A 20,394-nucleotide genomic window follows, 5' to 3' on the forward strand; every position below is an offset into this window, starting at 1 on the left:
CTCTAACAATCAGTGTATCCCAAACAGTCTTGATGTTCTACACCTGTAGAATTGTTTTCCCCAGCTTAATGCTCTGACCATATCTCAAATGATGATGAACCACAGAAGATATATTACAATAATCTGATCATGTGAGTGGTAATTCCAAAATAACCGAGCTTTCCTTTTAACTGAACTCAAACTGCTTGGAATTTGCAGGAGATTTCCCTCCATGAGAAGAAATTTAGCAAAATTTGAAAACAACCTATTCTCTAACACTCAAGCAGGTGCTCAGCCCTGGTTCCTTACCTCCTTATTGCGCTCTACATGGCGCAAGTTGCTTTTCACCTTCAAAAATTCGTCTGATGACGGTTCTCGAGGGGGCGTGGGTGCTGGATAGCTCGGCGGGGGAGGAGGCAAAGGGGGACACTGTGGGGGCGGTGGGGGTGGATAGGTTGGCGGTGGTGGTAAGTTTGAGGCAGGAATGTCATTTTTTTTGGATGTGTCAGACTCAATGTCGGGATTTAGCATGTCCATGTACGCTTGCATGTCAGAAATAGCTGACTCTGAGGCACCTGCAACAAACACAAGATTAATGTGCACAAAGTTTCCCAAAGTGATCCAAAAGTGTTGCTTCACCAGTTAAAATAAATTTACAAACCAAAAAATTCAGTTGCAGTATCTACAGCACTGTTTTTTCACATGTATAAGAAACATAGGCTTCCTTTATAACATCCAACCAAAATAGAATATCTGCTCATACACCACTAGGGTGCAGCACCTTTTAGCTTAGCCTCTGAGCTTCAATAGTTCTGATTATAAAACACATGACAGTAATTGAGCATGTTTCAACCTTTATTCCTATTATAAATAGATACCCATTTAATAGATATTATAAAATAAAGGTACTGTTTCAGTTCAAACCAAGTCATGCACAGTATAACAATTCTGTCTTCACCTTCAAAAATCAAATTTGTTTGTCATGCAAGCACTTTATTTTATTCATAATCACTACAGATCAGACCTGGGTGTGCCACTGTATTGAGCTGACCAGGCTGGCCTCGAGATGTAGTTAAGCTGCTCCTCTTCTCCCCAGTGCTGGACTGGCTGGAGTTGGCTGAATCATAGTTGGACAAGGAGCTGGATGGCGAATTGATGTCAAAAGCTGTGGCCTGGCTGACTGGGGGCATGGTGGTGTTTGGAGATGAGAGGCCCGAGTCTGGCTGCTTATACTCTGGCTGTTTGTACTCAAGGTCCATTGAAGGGTCTCGGGACAAAACACGATGCTCCACACTCTGTCACAGGATTTCCATATTATTAACAACAAATAAGAATCACATATTTGCATCTTCATCGAAATATGTATTCATTTTGAAGGATAATTAATCATTTGTAAAAAAAAACTTACAACTCTTAATCCTTAATGACTTACATGGCAAGAAAAGTATAATGAGCTTAATTACTCCACACAAATGAAACATCTAACAGCTGATGAAAAAGTCTCCGAGGCCCTCTCCTTTTCCCCTAATGGGACTTTGTTGACTGAGTTGGCCTCATAGGAATGAGTTCAAGAGGATGAGACATTATTCCTCTAAGTTCTTGTTTTTTTAGTGAATAAAACAGTGTTAAAACCTCAGTATGTTAGTTTTTAATATCTACAGTAGCTCAACTTAACTCAGCAAACTTGATATAGTCACAGGGGACATTTGACTCAGTGACTTTTTTGCTTGGATTTTTAAGGCTACCTCTAGACTCTTGTGGAGACTCTGTATGAATTGATTGGTATATTTAATGAGCCAACTTTTTAAGCTCATCAACTGACACAGATGATGTGGCAATCACTCAGACATGATTATTTATACTTTCCATGGGATTCACTGCAGCTTTTGAAAGCACACCAAAATGAACAAAAGTATGCCCAGATCTCAATAGGATGGACCACAAATATTGTGTGTTTTCTTGTTACGACCTGGAAGAGTCAGACTCTCATTGGCCCAATCAGTGTTTGACACACAAAAATACATATATAAGACAAACATGCTTCCAGGTTGGAGGGTGAAGAGCTGGCTAGCCCTTCTTTTTCTTTTCCTTTTGGTTATTCCCTTCGGGGGTCACCACAGTGTATCAACCTTCTTCATCTAACCCTATTCTCCGTATCCTCCCCTCTCACACCAACTAACTTCATATCCTCTCTTACGACATCCATAAATCATCTCTTCGGTCTTCCTCAAGACCTCCTGCCTGGCAGCTCCAATTCTAGCATCCATCTACCAATATAGTCACTATCACTCCTTTGTACATGACCGAACCATCTCAGTCTGGCTTTTCTGACCTTCTCTCCAATCATCTAACATGTGTTGTCCCTCTGATAGACTCATTCCTGATCTCATCCATCCTCGTCACTCTTAAAGAGAACCTAGAAATCTTTATTTCTGTAACTTCCAGCTTTGCCTCCTGTCTTTTTGTCATTGAAATTGGTTCTAGGCAACACGGCATTGCTGGTCTCACAACTGTCTTGTACACCTGTCCTTTCATTCTGGCTGATAGCCTTCTATCGCATAGTACCCCTGACACTTTTCTCTACCCATTCCAATCCACTTGAACCCGTTTCTTTACATTATTTCCGCACTCTGTTGCTCTGGACTGTTGACCCTAAGTACATGAAATCTTCTAACTTTTTGATCTCCAATTCCGGTAACCTCACCATTCCACCCGCGTTCCTCTCATTCACATACATATATATTCTGTCTTATTGCGACTAACCTTCATTCCTCTCCTTTCCAGAGCATACCTCCACCTCTCTAGATTTTTCTCAACCTGCTCTCACTGCAGATCACAATGTAATCTGCAAACATCATGGTCCATGGAGATTCCTGTCTAACCTCATCAGTCAGCCTGTCCATCATCGCAATTTTGCACATCCCCCTCATTCTTAAATATGAGCGCCATCACTATTCTTCTCCATTACTCAGGCAATTTCTCACTCTCTAAGATACTGTCCAGCCAGAAACTCTACTGCTGCCTCTCCTAGACACTTTCATACCTCCACAGGTATATCATGAGGACCAACTGCCTTTCCACTCTTCATCCTCTTCAGTGCCTTCCTCACTTCACTTTTACTAATCTGTGCTTCTTTGTGGTCTACAATAATCACCCCTTCTACCCTTCCATCTCTATGATTTTCCTCACTCATCAGCTCTCAAAGTGCTCTTTCCATCTTCCCATCATTCTTCTAGCATCTGTTGATACATTTCCATCTCTATCCTTAATCACCCGGACCTGCTGTACATCCTTTCCATCTCTATCTCTCTGTTTTGCCAACCTGTATAGATCATTCTCTACCTCCTTACTGTCCAACCGAGCATACAAGTCATTGTACACCCTTTGTCTTGCCTTTGCTACCTCCATCTTTATCTTATGCTGTACCTTGAACTCCTGTCTGTTCTCGTCAGTCCTCTCAGTGCCCCACTTCTTCTTTGCTAACCGCTCTCTCTGTATATACTCCAGCACTTCCTTATTCCACCACCAAGTCTCCTTATCTATACCTCCTCCTCCTATACCCTCCTATCTGTCTCCTTGATAACATTAGCTGTTGTTGTCCAATCATCTGGAAGCTCTCCCTGACCACCCAGAGCCTTTCTCAACTCCTCCCTGAAAACCACAACACTCCTACCCTTTCAGCTTCCACCACATTGTCCTATGCTCTGCCCTTGTCCTCTTGATCTTCCCTGTCACCCCAGTCATCCTACAAACCACCAACCTATGCTGTCTGGCAGCACATCTTCTCCCCTTCCCATCCTATGCTGTCTGGCAACACTCTTACCCACAACTACTTTGCAGTCACTGATCTCTTTCACATTACCTCGTCTATACAAGATGTAGTCTACCTGCGTGCTTCTACCGCCGGTCAAATAAGTTACCCTTTGTTCCTGTCTTTTCTGGAAAAAGTGTTCACAGCCATTTCCATCCGTTTTGCAAAATCTACCACCATCTGTCCCTCTGCGTTCCAATCCTGCGTTCCTATCCTTCAATGGGCACCAACATGCCCATTGAAGTCTGCACCAATTACCACGCTCTCATCTCTGTGGACATTCTCCATCACTTCTAACTCATTCCATAACTTCTCCTTCTCTTTCAACTCACATCTCACCTGCGGGACATAGCCACCAATAACACTGAGCATCACACCTTCAATTTCCAATTTTAGAGTCATAAGTTTATCTGTCATTCCTTTCACCTCCAGAGTATTCCTAACAAACTCCTCCTTCAAGATAACTCCTACGCCATTTCTCTTCCTGTCAGTACCATAGTAGTGCAACTTAAAGCCTGCTCTTAAGCTTCTAGCCTTACTGACTTTCCACCTGGTCTCCTGGACACACAGTATATCCAGCTTCCTTCACTGCATCTTGTTAACTAACTCTCTACCTTTTCCTGTCATTGTTCCAATATTCAAAGTCCCTACTCTTAGTCCAAGACTCTTGCCTTCCTCTTCTCTCTCTGCTTCTAAACACGCCTTCGTCCTCTCCTTCTTTGACCCACAGTAGCCCAATTTTCATTGGTACTCATCAGATTATCGGCACCAATGGCAATTGTTGTAACCTAAGCCTAGACTGATCCGTAATGAGATTAGTTTTGTTTAGCATATTTTGCATATTTGGTTTTGGCACAAGTTTTACACTGGATGCCCCTCCTGACACAACCCTCTGCATTTATCTGGGCTTACTGATAAGTGTAGTTGTCTGTGTACAAATGTTCTTACATATAGGGTATCTCCTTAAATGTTTTACTTTGATAGTCTGAGATTACCGGGATTCATGAAGAGGTTTCAGGTCAAGGTTCATAGTCTAATAATAAAGCATGGCTCAGGTGGTTAGAGCAGTCGTCGTGCAATCAAACATTCCTTGTTCAATTCCCGAGCTCCTTCAAGCCTGTTGAAGTGTTGTTGAGCAAGACACTGGACATCTAACTGCTCCCCTGGTGCTGCTAAGCAGCTGAATGCTAATCATGGTACATTCATGATGGGTTAAATTCAGTGGCTGCGTTGTGCTGTATGTATGACTGATTGTGAGAAAATAGAGCTTTCTTCTTCTAGGTCTTAAAACGATGTGTCTTGAAATAAGGGGGCACAAGGGCTCCAACCTTATTTCTATAAAGATTAAATAAATAAGCTAAATGTATTTTTGCTCGACATGTAGCCCTTAATTGTGAAATTAAATAGTTGTAGTTGACTTTTAAGCTGGAAAAATATAGATTGCAAGTACTAATTAAAAGTGTAACTTCACAGCTATCTTTGAGAATTATCCATGAACTCAAGACCCACCTGGGATATGACTACATCACTGCTTCAACTCTTATGGCAGCGCAGTTTTCACAATTGCCCTCAGTAGCTTGTGAATAAAACACTGTGATCGCAGTATGGTATGAGACATATAGCAGTGTTCCCTACCATGTTCTCAACAGTGCGCAGATACTTGGCACACTGGGAGTGTCCATTGTATTCAGCCAGGTCAGCTGCTGTGAACCCATCCTGGTCCCTAATGCCAAGATCCACACCATTGACCACAAGGATCTGACAGCACTGAGGGGTGAAATTTATTAGTTCTCCCAACCCAGGGACAAAACTCTGGTCAACATTCTCACCCTACTTTGAACAGTAAATATTTAGTGCATATACAGTAATGACATGTCAATATCTGATTTGAGGTGAAGGATTTTGACTATAAAAAACAACAGTGTAATATGGTATTAAATGGAGACATGGAGTATCACAAAAAGTACTTTTTCCAGTTTTATACCATGATCAAAAACTGTCATTTTTTAGTAAGATTAGTCATTGCAAGGTCACCGGGATTGAGACTTCAAATTGGTGTTTATTATTATTTAATGTCTCTAGAGGTCAGCATATTAAAAGCTTGCAAATGTTTGATTGTTATTTGGCTGCGTTTGACACTGAGGTTTTTGTTAATTATTGACAAAACCTTTCTCTTTTCTAAAACTGAGAACTGCTGCCCAGTGAAGAAAATGAATAATATTGATTTTAAAAAAATCTGAATATTCATACTGAAACATTTTGACTCAAATACACATAACTGACTGTGTATTAGTTCAATAAGAGTTTGGTCAAAGCACTGGGATGTGTTTGACACAAGACTATAACACCTGGACCATTCATTGAAAGCAGGTGATGAGGAGCCCAGCACTGATATTTAAAGACAAGAATCAGATTATCCACTTCACTTCACTTCACTTCAAGTTAAAAACATCTTTGGCTGTTAGACTCTGCTGCTGCTCATGTTGCCATTGTTATTAAAAAGAATGTTTTCAGTCCCCCATTACAAATTTAAATTTCATACTGTATCAGACATTTTAGACAGGTTTGGGGTATTTTTGCCTCCCATCTCGATTCACTTTTCAGGTTAGAATATATGTGAGTAGGTCTTAATTCTAAATGGTAACAGTAGAACCTAGGTTTAAAGTAACAAGAAAAAAGTTATAAAAAGATATTCAACTCTTTATTTTACAAGTAAGTTTAATCATATTTTAGAATAATTTATTATAAGAAAATAAATCTTTTGACACATATTAATCAAAGCACATCTTTATCACCTTTATTTATAAGGTATTTTTGCCCAAAGGCATTTTTGTTCACATCCCCCAAAATTCACAGTATCTTTTTATTACGGTTTGTTGATACTAACAATCTTCAGTGCTCTGAGAGTTGCATGTTTAAATTTTCATCGTATGTGTATACAACAAACTGATTATTTTAGAGACATTTTAAATGTGCTTCCCAAATGAGCAAAAATCAAATGTGATTCCTTCATGGATTGTTAGAAAGTAGAAAGCCTGATTCAGACTCTTCCCTGCTAAAGAAAACATTTATTTTAAATACGTTGACAGTCTTTGAGTTAAACAGAGGAAGCCATGATAAGCAAGCTTCGACAGCAATTTAATGTCCACGATGACCAAAATACTGTATGTTCCATTTCTTATTACAGATGCAGATTGTTGAATCTTGTAAGAATTCAGGGAATTTAATGCCACATAGTTTTACATGGTGTACAACAGAAAACATTGACACTGTTTCACACCCTATAACCATTGCAGAAAGAGAAGAAAATAATGTCAACATTCACGCTCACCTCTAGTTCACCATTCTCTGCAGCATCATGTAGAGGGGTCCCTCCCCAGCTGTCGATCACGATCTCTCCACCATGTAGCAACAACCAGCTGAGCACTTTTGAGTGGCCACGACTGGCTGCAAAGTGCATGGCTGTGGCCCCATCGCCATCCTTGTCTGTCAGACTGATCTCTGTAAAACTCATCTGAACAGAGAACACAAGTTACATATAAATAATGGAAAACGCCAACTCCATTTGATGAAACTTCAGTGAAACAACACAGAGCTCATCACAAAACATCTGGATGCAATTAAATTATTGTCTGATTCAAGTTGGCTATGGATCTTGGGGCCTTGAGTACTAAAATATGCAATCGTTTTCAAGCCGTTATCCATTCTAGAGTACCAGCCAGACGATGACAGTGTTGTGACCCATCTGGGCAGCTGCATGAAGAGGTGTCATCCCATCATTGGCTCTTATACGTGCATCAGCCCCACAGTCCTTGACCAGGTATTGTATGACCTCCAAATGACCCTCCTGGCAAGCCAGGTAGACAGGTGTGGCACCGTTCTTAGTTTGGGAGTTGACAATACTGCAAAAAAGCCAAAAACAAAAGACAAAACATGGGGGTATATGTTATCTTCAAATAAATCAGATCATCCATCTATCCATCCATTATCTACCACTTATCCTATACTTAGGGTTGGGGGGGATGCTGGTGCTTATCCCAGCTGTTATTTAGTGAAAGGCAGGGTACACCCTTGACTGGTCGCCCGTAAATCGTAGACAAACATTCACGCTCTCATTCAAACACTAGGGCAACTTTCCCAATTTTACCGATGAACTGCAAGTTTTTGTGTGAGGAAACTGGAGAACCTGGAGGAAACGCACGCAGACACGGTGAGAGCATGCACCCCGTGAGAGCATGTAATAATAATAATAATACATACGATTTGTATGTACACTCAACACAATATTGTACAAATTTTTACAAATGTTGGTATCAAATTCAAGGAGGGTAACTCGGAATATCTTGTGGTCATAGTACATAGCACATATCATGTGCTCTGTCTCAATCAGTACAATTTTATAAAATGGTTATCAGTCAACTGCTGGGATCATTCTTTCCTGCAATTTCTCACTGTCCTCATTTAACAAATTACCAAAGGACACGACAAATTAGTTTCTAAAGAGATTGTGGTGGCTGCTGCTGATTCCTTGAAAAGAAATGACAAACACTTGCTGTTTGCTGAACAGGAATACTTTACAGCTACATTCCTTATAGCTGCAATAATAACAATAATAATAATAATAATAATAATAAGAAGAAGAAGAAGAAGAAGAAGAGGACGAGAAATTATTAGAATAATAAGAACAAGAATATTAAGAATAATAATGCTGTTTAAGGGGTCTCTGCTGCAATTTGCAACTTCTAGAAGCCCTGTATAAGCCTCTATTGGTGTTATCTTCTTTAAATTTGAACATTTTGTATACCCATCCCATTTTGCCATGCCTCACACTGCATGACACGTGTCAGCAACCATTAGCCAAGTATTAGCACCTGCTATTTTATTTTCTATCAGCAAAGTGATAGTTACTCAACTATTGTACAATTAAATGCAACTTTCTATAGCAATGATTAATTGTCTATTAGCATCAGTTAGTATATATTAGCATGTAAAACTCATTAATAACTTCATTTAGGTATGCTTGCTTCAGTTAGCTATATGCTGTACAAAATGTATTCACTGCTATTAGCCTTTGCTAATCAACATATTTTAGTCATGTGATACACCATCCACTTACTTAGCCATGTTGATGACTCTGAACTGTTCTCTAGATGAGATAGTACTTATTTACCCAAACTTTCAGTTTACATTAAAATAGCATTAGTAGCTATTCGTTAAGTACCGGAAAGTCACATACTGTTGAGGTTATGATGAAGGAAAATTACTTACCAAAATAATATAGTTGAAAAGCCCAACTACCCCTCAAATAGGGTAATATATTAACCACCCTTACATAATAATACCAAAAACTGTAGGTTTATCAGCATTTTGCATTATGCAATATATATTACGATATGATAAGAGTTAGTTATCTCGATCAGCTGACAGGCTGACAATACCGCAAGGGCTGAAGCGCCTCACTCTTATGAAAACACGATGGACAGCAAAGGGCTGCAGCCAATTTAGATAACCTAAATACCTTTGAGCTCTGACAAGCTAACTAGAGTATAAAGTGATGCATTAGACATACTTGTGAAATGTTGGCTCTGTCATAAAATGCACAGCTGTTGTTATAAAGGGTAAGAACAAACCACCTGTCATTTGATCTTCAATCACATTTCAACACAGATGGAGAAGTAAACATTTTTTCACCTAAACTCTCCAGATATATTTTCAGACTGACTGAAACAAGCAGCCATGTCTGAACAAAGAATATAAAACTTGCCAATGTACTATTCTGAGAGCAGACAGAGGTGATACTAAGCCAAATCCTGGTCTGTTTATTTCCCAAGGTCCTAGCCAGGCTTTCCTTGTGAAACCTCATAGAGTGACTGTATCTCCTCTCGTCCTAGATCTTTTCAGACACAGCGGGAGGTCAGGGAGTGAACAGGCGCTTCACCACTAAATCCTATAAGGTCGTGCTTTATTTGGACACGGACAAATGAGCAATGAGTCTGCTAAGACGATTATCACTCCAGTGGCTTTGCCCGACTTGCTGGGCGCTTAACAAAGGGTTGCCAGTAGCCAAGATGGGTGAAATTGAAGACAGTGTCAAAATTAAATGTGAGTTTAAACTGGACAGGTGGGTCTTGTTGTCACAAACACCGGCTTATCAATGTTTCCCTGGATTGCATTTGTCTAAAGGAGTCTAAAGAAGGCTTAAGCATATGACTAAAGACGGCACATTGAAGATACATTGGTCAAATCTAATATGTTATGCTGTATTTTCTACCCAGACTGAGTGCTTAATTTCTGTCTAAAAATTAATTCAAATGACGGATCCACAAACGCTTTCCTTAAATTTCTTTTGTCGATTGACTATATTTAAACAGTCAAGTCTGCAGCATAGGTTTCATTTGGAGAGAAAGTTGGGGTGATTGGGCTGATTTTTTGTACAGGTCTTAAGAAAACAATAACTTTTAAAATTGACCATTTTTCAGTTACATTTTTTGGTTTGACATGTGAAAGTCATCTAGCGAATCCTTACGGCTACTAGCTGATCCCACTGATCAAAGAAATGGACAGAATTATTCATTAGCGTAACCAAAGTGGGAATGAAGTTTGCCTGTCTCCTGGGGGAGAGAACCTTATATTTGTCATCAATCCTGTCCTCAACATGTGCAAGAGTGAATGTATGAGTGGTGTGTGCAGGAGACAGACACAAGGCATATATCTTCTCAAAACTATCCAAAGTACAGTGCCAATCTACCACTAAAGACATGGTTTGTGAGAAGAGGTGTGGAATTCAGTGTTACGAACAAGGTTATAGGACAGCGAGCAAGTGTCACAAGGGACAATCCATTGTAGACAAGCAGCAGATATATTTCCAGAGAAGCAACGATAAACTCTTACTGCAGTAATTGTCTGTCTACCGTCTGCCTGCCCTCCTCAACGGTATCAAGACAGGCAAGCGATGTACCACTTGTGGTCGTCTGCCTGGTAATTGTGTTTTGCCTTTTTTTTCTTGGTTTTTCCTGTCTATATAATTCAAACAATTTAACTATGTGCTGTTTTAGCATTGTTTTTAGTGATAGATGCCATACTGTACTTGTGCAATATTTAGAGTTTCAACGTGGAGATCTACTACCTGTGCAGTGCACACATGTAATCAACCTTTTTTGTTTGCAGGCAAAAGTTTTCGCATGACAACAAATCAACAAAGACTGAGAAGGGAAAAAACACATTTGGTGTGGTTATCGATGAATTTAGAATCAGCAGGTGATCAGTAAGTGTTTTCAAGCTGTAGCTTTCTTTGTCATGACACAGAAATATATCTATACATTTACAATGTTTCTTTTCTCAGAGGGAAGAACATAATCCATTACTTTCAGGGGTGAAGGTATGAGCTTTTGGCAGCAACACAGTGAACATTTGTACTCTGGGCTCATAGCCCAGTTTAAATCTTGTGCTGTAAACAAGAGAAGAAAGGGGCTTTATACAACTTTAGGGCAGAAGTTACTAAGAAGATTTATGTTTTACTGAGTATATTTTAACATCTTTTCTCCTTTAAGGTGTCTTGACTTTACTTCTAAAATCCTTGATGAATTATTTTAACAACTGTAAGGGTAGAGTAACTGAGAAAAGAAAACCTCAATTTCAGCTACGATACTGATAAATAATGTGAATAAGGATCAAGCTGACTTAAGACAAAATTTCGGGCCGAAGATAAAACTAAGCAGAATGGCAAATCCCAAAGAATGATTGAAGATAATGTCCACAAAGCCACAATCCATCATGTCAATATGTTCACAATATTCTAATTGTGACAAGATCTGCCTCCTAAAAAACAAACTGGATTTATGGCTTTGCCAAAGATTTTAATCTGCATTTACTGATTGCATAACCTGTCTGCAGCCCCACTCTCTTTCACTCTCTCTTTCATTCAGTCTTTTGTGCACTTTGGCTATCAGTTGAGGCGCAGCACATGAGCCTGTTGGCTTTGGTTCACTAGGATGGATGGGTAAGCAAGCCTGCAATTTAGAAGTGACTTATAAATCTATCTAGAACAATAATATCTGGTAACAATCACATTAGTGCAGAATGAATTATAAGACTAATTTATTGATTAGGCTAAAACCTTACTGATGTTTAAATGCTGTGAGATTGAAAGTTATACACAATAATGCACAACAGGGTGTTACAAAATATTCGAGGATCACAGCCTCCGAGTACTGTAGTAAATGATGGTGGCACATAATCTGCTGAAATTACAAGACATTGCAAGGGATACAATGCAAATGGGAAGTCATATTAGGATCCATGCTCTTGAAAAGCTTACAATTTTTGATCAACAACTGATAGTGATTACTTTTGTAATAAAAAGAAAATTCAGTGGTGATGATAAACACAAGACTTCATTGGAAACAGGTACCAACAAACATGGAGACAGCAGTTCTAGAATTGCAGTATCAGGGCTGTGTTTCTACTGTAGGATCCTGTGCTTTATTTAAACGGAATCTTGGGGTGTTCAGAATTTCTACTAGTTTGCTGATACATGATAACATACCAAATAGTTTTGTTATACAGAAAAACTGGGGGATTGGTAACATAGGTTGGCAGAGCAGTGGTCCTTGGACTACAGTTCTGTAACTGCTGCGTCAGAGTCAGTCACTTAATATTGAAATATAGTCAAAGATGTATGTTTGACTCTTGTGTTCAATGTCTACAACAGGATGCTGACTGAAGCATCACCACTGAAAGAGGAGCTTGCAACACTTCAACCTCAAATTGTTTCAATTGATGTCAATCTAAAACGAATCTAGTCATAAAACAAAGATTTATGCCTATTGCCATGCAGAAATGGACAAGTCAATAACTTTTGGTATTGTCTGTGAAGATATTATTGAATTGCTTTAACATTGGTGATATGAGCACATGAGCAGCTGGTCCTTGTGCTCTGACAATATTTTCTTGTTGCACCCCAGGCACATAGTTGTTGCAAATTTAATGAGCCAAAGGGACATGGTAGCTCCCTGATAGCAGGGCCCCATTCACTCTTCTCCCCCACCCCTCCCAGTGTTGCTGTTTACCGCCATCTCCACGGTGACACACAGTAGCGCCAACCAGTGATAAGATAATGAGGAAAACAAATCCGTTTGAATAGACAAGCTTTTTCTAGTCACTAGTCTCAGGCTATGTTTGGAATGGAACTTTGCAGCAGGAGATAGCCTTCTTTTTTGTAGGTCTCTAACAACTTGCAAATTTGTATCAAGAATTAACGAGAGAACTTAGTTTGTGCTAGTTTAGAAATCCCAAGGATAATATCTCTGTTACATCATCTTCACCCTTAATACTTGCCAGCCTAATGACAGCAAAATAAAATGCTGCACACAGATTACACTTGAAAGTAAAGGAGCAACTCCAATTATATCTACTGTTGCTGTTCCTGGAGGAAGCATTATAAACTGCCTACATTTAAACTCATATTGTTTGCTTATTGAATTACATTTTCTGTTTCTGTTTAAAGGTTTTTAATAAAAACATTTAAGTTAATTTTTTCTTTCAGTGTACACCAGACACAATGGCAAGCCTGATCTTAAGAGATGACTAACCCATCATTTTTAGTTGCCTCTCTGTGAACAAATGTCACCTGTCCAAACAACTAAACCATAAAGGTAACCATCACATGCACAAGACTTTTTTAATTTGGATTTCATATTGTGAATACAATTATTTTTCTACTGTACTTCCTTTTGCTGATGTTTGTATATTTTTTGTTTCCGCCTTGTGGTAAATAGTTCCTCAAGCACACTTGTTTTTTATTCTGTTTTCTTTTGCTTGGTCCATTAATTGTTGTGTCTTAGAATGTGAGCCAAGTGAATGGCTGCTGTTCTTTGACTGCAAACCAAATCTACCTTTGGGTACAAACAAAGGAACCTGAACCTGAAACTTTATATCAGCTGCTGAACTTAGGGGTTGGGCCCTGCGAATTCCACACTGAGACTGCAACATCATGATCACTGATCAAAACAAATATATCTGTAAAGAGGCAAAGATGAATGATAGACGGGCTCCCATGACTCTTAGCCTCCTTTTCTCTTTATTAGATAATATCTACTCTGTGAATGACCTGCCAGCTGGTCATAGAACATTTGGTGTTTCTTTGTGCTCCCTCTGTTGTCAGTGTTTTGCATCTTAGTTCAACAACTCTGTCTTCCTCATGTCATAGCCATGTCCATAGTGTTTGCATGGTTCATCCTGATGAGTCTTATGTCTGCAGGACATGGCGAGGTCTGACACTTCACTGATTCAGGATGATATCCATCACAGACTTGTTTGACAGACACACATTATTACTTATTAAGAAACACATGCTAAAATGGTAAATGCAAATACTGAATTGTGCCCAGTGTCACTTAACTCTGCCACTGAACTCATAGTCTGTTAAATAAGTAGGTGTGTGTGTGAGGGGCAGATACTGGAAAGGTAAATCACAAATGTTTTTGTTGTTTCCAGAATGGAAATATTTAGATGCTTTGATAGGACCTTGATCTGGAACTTATCCGCTGATCAAAATGCTTTTTTTCTGTAAAAGGCATACACAACAAATGCCAAACTTTGATACGGTCAAAAAGTGAAGTTACAAGTGAACCATTTTTCAAACAAATGACTGTAGTTATGGCAACTGATTACGAGAGTAGTGAATAGATGGTCCTGAGTTGCAAAAAGGTATTCTTCCTGCCTTAGCTATCTATTAAAACGCTGCACCAGTGACTAAAACTGGAAAGACAAAGAAGAAATTGTACAGTCCAAAGTCAAACTCCTAATGTGAAAATTCTGAAATCTTATCAATTCCAGCAAGGTGGGAAGCATCCAGTTGTTCTTACTTTGGGCTGTGCCCTAGTAGCAGGCGCAGTGAGTGCAGGTCTCCCTTGGCAGCAGCATAGTGAACAGGCAGTGCACCCGTATCAGTGGTGACTCCAGGGTCCACCTCCCCGTTCTTCAGCAACCAGTCAGTGATCTCATGGTGACTGAAGCGGGAAGCAAGGTGAAGAACAGTGGCACCAGAACTGTCCCTGTCCTGGAAATCAAACATTTTATGAAAAAAGCTGAAGAAATTGCAGTGGATGCAACGAAAGGTTAGAAGCTGTTTGCAGGATAAAAAAGGCTTCTGGAATTGTGATTTAAACTTTCCCCAAGCATTATAAGGCTGAAAATAGCATGGTGTTCTTAATATGGTTTCAGAAAACTTGTCCCCATTTCCTGTAAGGATAAATAAAACACACGGCTACAAAAGATGCAGAACACACTAATCAAATTAAATACACATGGGATGGAACCTCCTTTGGGTGTGCAAGAGGACAGAAAGGGCGAAAGAACTGTCGATATATCAATTTCCTTTAAGAGTGTTATCTGTGTAGTAATCTGGTATCGAAAGAATCTGTAGCATCACTCTAAGCAGGTTTAATGGTCGGTCCTAACAGATGCATATAATTGTGCCTGTTAAAGGATAACAACTGCTCCTAATGCTGCCACCCTTTGTCGTTATGTTGTGCGACAGTAACATGCAAGTAAATGCTGTTTGCCTTAAGTCAACACAATGCCGCAAAAATCCCTCCATAACAGTATATTTTGTGTTTGTAGTCTCATCCCATTAGGAGTGTATATAACTGACTGTAAAGAGATGGACTGGCAGTTCATGCCCTTTACATTTTATTAAAACTGTAAATACATCTGTTAGTGTGGGAACAAAGGCAGTAGATCATAAACTGTGAGTGAGACAAAAGTTACTCTTTGCAGTCTCGAGATTAGAGGTTCTAATCCTGTTTCATACAATTTTGTGTGATCCGACTATTGAGTGATGCATTTCAGGCTATTGCGGTTTTGGTCACCTTGAACTCACTGTATCTGATTCGATAATTGCATTTTCAGGAAGTTTTGACAGGCTTGTAGGAATAATTAAATTTGTCAACGGAGTAAAGTCGGTGAGTAGCTGCTTAACTTCTGTCTCTCAGGAGTCACTTTGGTAGAAACACACCGTCAGCACACCACATCTGGAGATGTCAGTCAAACGCTTCCACATCTACATAGTCTTACCTCCGCCCGGCATCCGCCCTGGGTCAGCAGCCACTGCAGACAGGCCAAATTACCGGTGGCTGCCGCGTCGTGCGCCGGGCTGGCGCCGTTGTTTGCCAGACAGTTGGCCGGCAGTCCCGCTTCCTCCACCAAGAAGCGCAAGCAGGTCAGTTTCCCGGCGCGGGCGGCGTGGTGGACGGGCGAGGCCCCAAGGACATCCTTCACCGTGCCAGTGAGCGCCTTTGCCTCTAACTGCACTTTGAGCGTCTGCACGTCCCCTTGCCTGGCGGCCAGCAGCGTCCGGTCCCACTCCACCACCATGGCGGCCACACAGGCCCACGCACTGCCTCGGTAGTCTGAGTTGAGCCCGATCGGTTTACCGTCTGGGTTCGGTCCGCATCATCAGCCACCCGATAAACGTGAGATTACGGGATAAACAGGATATTATCGCCTCATAGCATCGAAGAGCCAATACGCACGGCCACTTTCCCGTTTACGCACTTGGCATTCTAATACGCAACGTTTCTTTGCACATGTTGAAAGAAAATTGAAATATGTCAAAGTTGCCCGCTTTCTACGCTCGACCGTCCGCGCCCGCAGGATGTGCGCGCCTGGTGCGCTAAACCCTCCAGCCTCTGTGCGCCTCCTGACTAATATGTTTCCATTTGTGCGTTGCGCCGCGTCGTTCCCACTGACTGCTTTGTGTCATGAGCCGCCCGGAGTGTTTTTCCTCCCTTAGCATATGGCGACATGGGACTGAGCGCCTGTTAAATAATCCATCAGGGGGGAGGATCGCTGAGCCCGGTGCAGGTTGCTGCTCTCTGGAAATCGGCTCAAAGTTAAAGGGGCAGCGCGATCAGGCTGCCTTTCAACTCTTTCTTGAAGTTCAGTGCGGAAAGTTACACACTTGAGAAGACACCCATAAACCGAAACGGGACGCAGTCACGACGGGTTTCAAAGTTTCGTTTGCATCCTGCCTCAATGCCCTCCATTTGAGGTGCAGCGGTAAAAATGAGCTTCACCGGAAGCGCACGGCTCCCGCCGTACAGCTTCACCTGGTGGTGGTTTGTTGAACTGATGCATGAAAATATCAACCAAAATCAATTGGACCGTTAACGTTTCTTCATTACGCAGACTTGTCATCACACTTCACTTTAAGACGGATGACATTTTAGTTTTTCAGAAAACCTCTGAGCACGACGTGCATGGAGGCGATACTTTTGGATGAGAGGCAGATGTTGAATTTAATAGCTTATTAGACGCAGGGTTCAAGAGTTTGCTCTGGTATGATAAAACAGCTGGATGCATCTTAAATACCATGTAATGTATTAAGTATTACACTCTTAAAACAGTTCACATGCTCTTTGTGATTTTTTTTTTTCAATATCTCATGAGGTGTTGGTTCATTTTAATGGTTTGATGGAGATGATAGCATGTGGCGCTGTTAAACTTTTCCCAACATCTTCAATCCATTTATTTAGATTAGGGGGTGACAAAAAAATTCAGTAAGTCTCTGTGTGGGCATGCATTTACTTTGAACCCCATGTACCTACTAACCAGTCTAAAAACTAATGAGCATTTTTGGTACTCATATCAGAAACACTAACAGATCGGCATATGCATATTCCTTTTTCCTCACTTGTCAAAAAACCTTACTTGTAATTGTGATCAATTTTTGACTTTCATTTTATTTGAAAAAAAGAAATAGATATTTTCCCCCATTTTACTCTATGTATGTCAGGGGAAAGGCAACACAGCCTGGAAAATACATAAGCAAGTATGACATTTTCATCCCTCCCAACTATAGTTTTTGATAACAGGCCTTAATAAATCAACACTTTGAAACAGCTTCCATCAAAACCTACCCTCATTATTTCGGAAGGTTTTAATGTAAGGCTGCTGAATTTGTCTCTCTTATTTATATTTACACCCATATATATTGATACTGTCATTGTTGCGCTGCTGTGACAAAAGAATTTACCCAATGAGGATCAATAAAGTATATCTTATCTTATCTTATATTGCTGTTCATATTGCTGACTTTTAATAACGATTTCCCTTACAAAGTCAGTTTGGTGTGCAAGTGCATTATCAAAGTATTGAATATTTCTTCCTCACTCCATCAGGAAGTCCTTCATCTCTGAGGTTTTTACTCTTTTTAGCAGCCAAATAACGTTGATAGTTCATAAATCGAGGCCCGACACCTGGTGTCCTCGTCGTCAACCTGACCAAGAACTGTGATACTTTTCATCACCAAATGGTGGCAGGAAAGGTTAATACTCACTGGTTCTTTGGGTGCAACCCATCAATGACTGAGCTGGAATCAAAGACAGGAAGAGCCTATGTAAGATTTAAAACACTGCTGATCATCCTCATCACCATTTGTCCTGAAAAGAAGAATCACTTTAGGTTGCACATCTATCCTGAAAATGAATATATTTCTTACATTTTTGAGGCTGCTTAAACATGATTTTTACTTTATTCAAGATAATGTTAAATCTCATCTGATGTCATTGGCATTCAGTCCAGATTTTGCTAATTGAAAACATTAATTCATCAGAAAGTTGTTACGCTTATTTTGTCACCGCGGTAACAGCCTCCATCCCATCAGTCTTCTCTTCTCACTGAGGAATGAGGCCTTGCACTTGGCTGGCCTGCACTGCGTGGGGGAGTGGTGGGGTCTTGTTGAAGCGGACTCGTGCTCGGCGCGTGCCCCTCCAGCCATCTGTCACAGCGGCCAACTGTCATAGACACCACGCGCCGTGGGGGGGCCATTCCCACTGGACTGATTAATTGTACAATTCCCTGAAGGAAATGGACAATAACAGCTCTTCACTATCATGTAGCAACTGGGGACTGCAAATCTGGATTTCTTGGCTCACTTGTTTCAGTATAAAACACCACTATCCAATAACCCAATCAACAACTTATTATTATACCTGAAATCACCAACTACCCTGTAAGATCTGTTTATATGTCCGTTTCTGTTTGTTTTCCTTGTGTGCTCAAACAGAAAATAGAAATGGGTCTTTTGTTGAGTTTTAACTGTATTTTCAAAGGTTGCCTTTGTAATTTCCTAATTTACAAGAACAAGTTAGTATACAAATGCCCCAGTCTTTTATACAGTATAAAAAAGAACTAAAGTTTTTCTCTTTAAGCAAGATATTTAAGATTTGTCCTGTGTGTCTGTTTGCTTGATATATTTGAAGAGGTCTACAGTGCGTGTGTGTGTGTGTGTGTGTGTGTGTGTGTATTTGGGGGGTTAAGTGAACACTTGTATTGTATCTTCGTAACAAAGGAATAAACAAAAGGTACACAAGGGCAGTGCTACACCAATATGGATTAACTGCCGTGTGTGTGTGTGTGTGTGTGTATGTGTGTGTGTGTGTGTGTGTGTGTGTGTGTGTGTGTGTGTGTGTGTGTGTGTGTGTGATGCAGAAGTCAGCTAAAGCTCCAGTGAAAGGGGAGGCGGCTCCCAACGGTTTTCCAGGGAAGCCTGGGAAAGCCGGGATATCTCTTGCACGCGTCGGACGTGCGACAGTTATTCAAATAGGACGCAATTATTGAAGGCGTCGCCCCATCTTTTGTGCGGTCACATCTGCTGCTGCGCGGGAACATTCAAATCGGACCAGATTAGCTGCTCTCAGCTTCCCTCTGTCCGTTATTCACCTCGTTAGCAATTTAACTTGCGAATCAGGGTGCGAAGTTGACCGGCCCCTAGAGTACTGCTATTTAAAATAAATACCTCAAATGTAGGTATTTAGCAAAATTTCGCAGTTAAAATTTAAGACAAGACGTTATAGATCATTAAGTTGAACGCTTTAGAAATAGTTTCAACAAACCAAGAGCACATCCAATGACAATGCAGCGATGGCAAATAAACTGTAGTCTTTTTCAATTTCAAATTTCCCATCCAAACAGGCCCGGCTAACTGTCATTAGCTTTCAAGCCTAGCTTCCCAATCACGTCTGAGCTCCACGCGCCAGTCTCTATGGTAACGGCGCAGCTGCTCGGCACGTGGTATGACGTCATTGCCTCTGCACGGAGAACCGGGCGCGTGCAGCCAGACTGGAAGAGTATTGAAATCCAAGCACAGATATTGTCTGCACCCTGTACCTTAACATGCTAATTTTAGTCAAATAAAGCTTGATCATAAGGGAATTTATAGTTTCGTTATTTGTATCATAAAACACACCATTACTGAAGTTCTATGTTGGAATAAAATATGAAGAAGACGCCAGACAAAAATCACTTTTATTGATGAATTGAAAAAAGACGATCACACACAGATGGAATAAGTTTTTATTAGTCCACACCCCCATCTCGTGTATTTTTTATTTTTTTCTTTCTTCCTTTTTCTTTCAGATGAAATCCTGTCGTTCAGTTGTAGTTGTCGTTCAGTGTTTATATCAGAATATTCAGAATATTCATTTGTTTTCTCATCAGTCAGAGACTCCACAAATGACTAATTTTCAAAAAAAATCCTCATGTCTTTTTCACCTTTCTTTCTTTCTTTTTTTTTTTTACCAATATTTCCAATCTTGTGTATC

General features: G+C 40.4%; 1 protein-coding gene across 3 annotated transcripts in view; it reads right to left on the reverse strand.

Moving 5' to 3' along the window:
• Positions 1-16,820, reverse strand: part of espn (espin) — a 40,426-nt gene extending 23,606 nt beyond the window's left edge. Inside the window, exons 1-7 of one of the 3 annotated variants that reach the window (XM_086141811.1) lie at positions 15,866-16,820; positions 14,656-14,849; positions 7,506-7,692; positions 7,122-7,304; positions 5,426-5,557; positions 1,004-1,274; positions 289-554 (exon numbers count right to left, since the gene is read on the reverse strand). In XM_086141811.1, coding sequence (XP_085997937.1) covers positions 289-554; positions 1,004-1,274; positions 5,426-5,557; positions 7,122-7,304; positions 7,506-7,692; positions 14,656-14,849; positions 15,866-16,165 — 1,533 coding nt within the window. In that variant the 5' untranslated portion in view covers positions 16,166-16,820. The remainder of the gene's footprint in view (positions 1-288; positions 555-1,003; positions 1,275-5,425; positions 5,558-7,121; positions 7,305-7,505; positions 7,693-14,655; positions 14,850-15,865) is intronic. The other 2 variants (XM_086141810.1, XM_086141812.1) reach the window with 2 other exon arrangements.
• Between the last annotated feature and the right edge of the window lie 3,574 nt (positions 16,821-20,394).

This window comes from Fistularia commersonii, chromosome 34, assembly GCF_037954325.1.
Source record: "Fistularia commersonii isolate RoL2024-O1a breed Wild chromosome 34, RoL_Fcom_v1.0, whole genome shotgun sequence".
In the NCBI taxonomy this organism is placed as follows: Eukaryota; Metazoa; Chordata; class Actinopteri; order Syngnathiformes; family Fistulariidae; genus Fistularia; species Fistularia commersonii.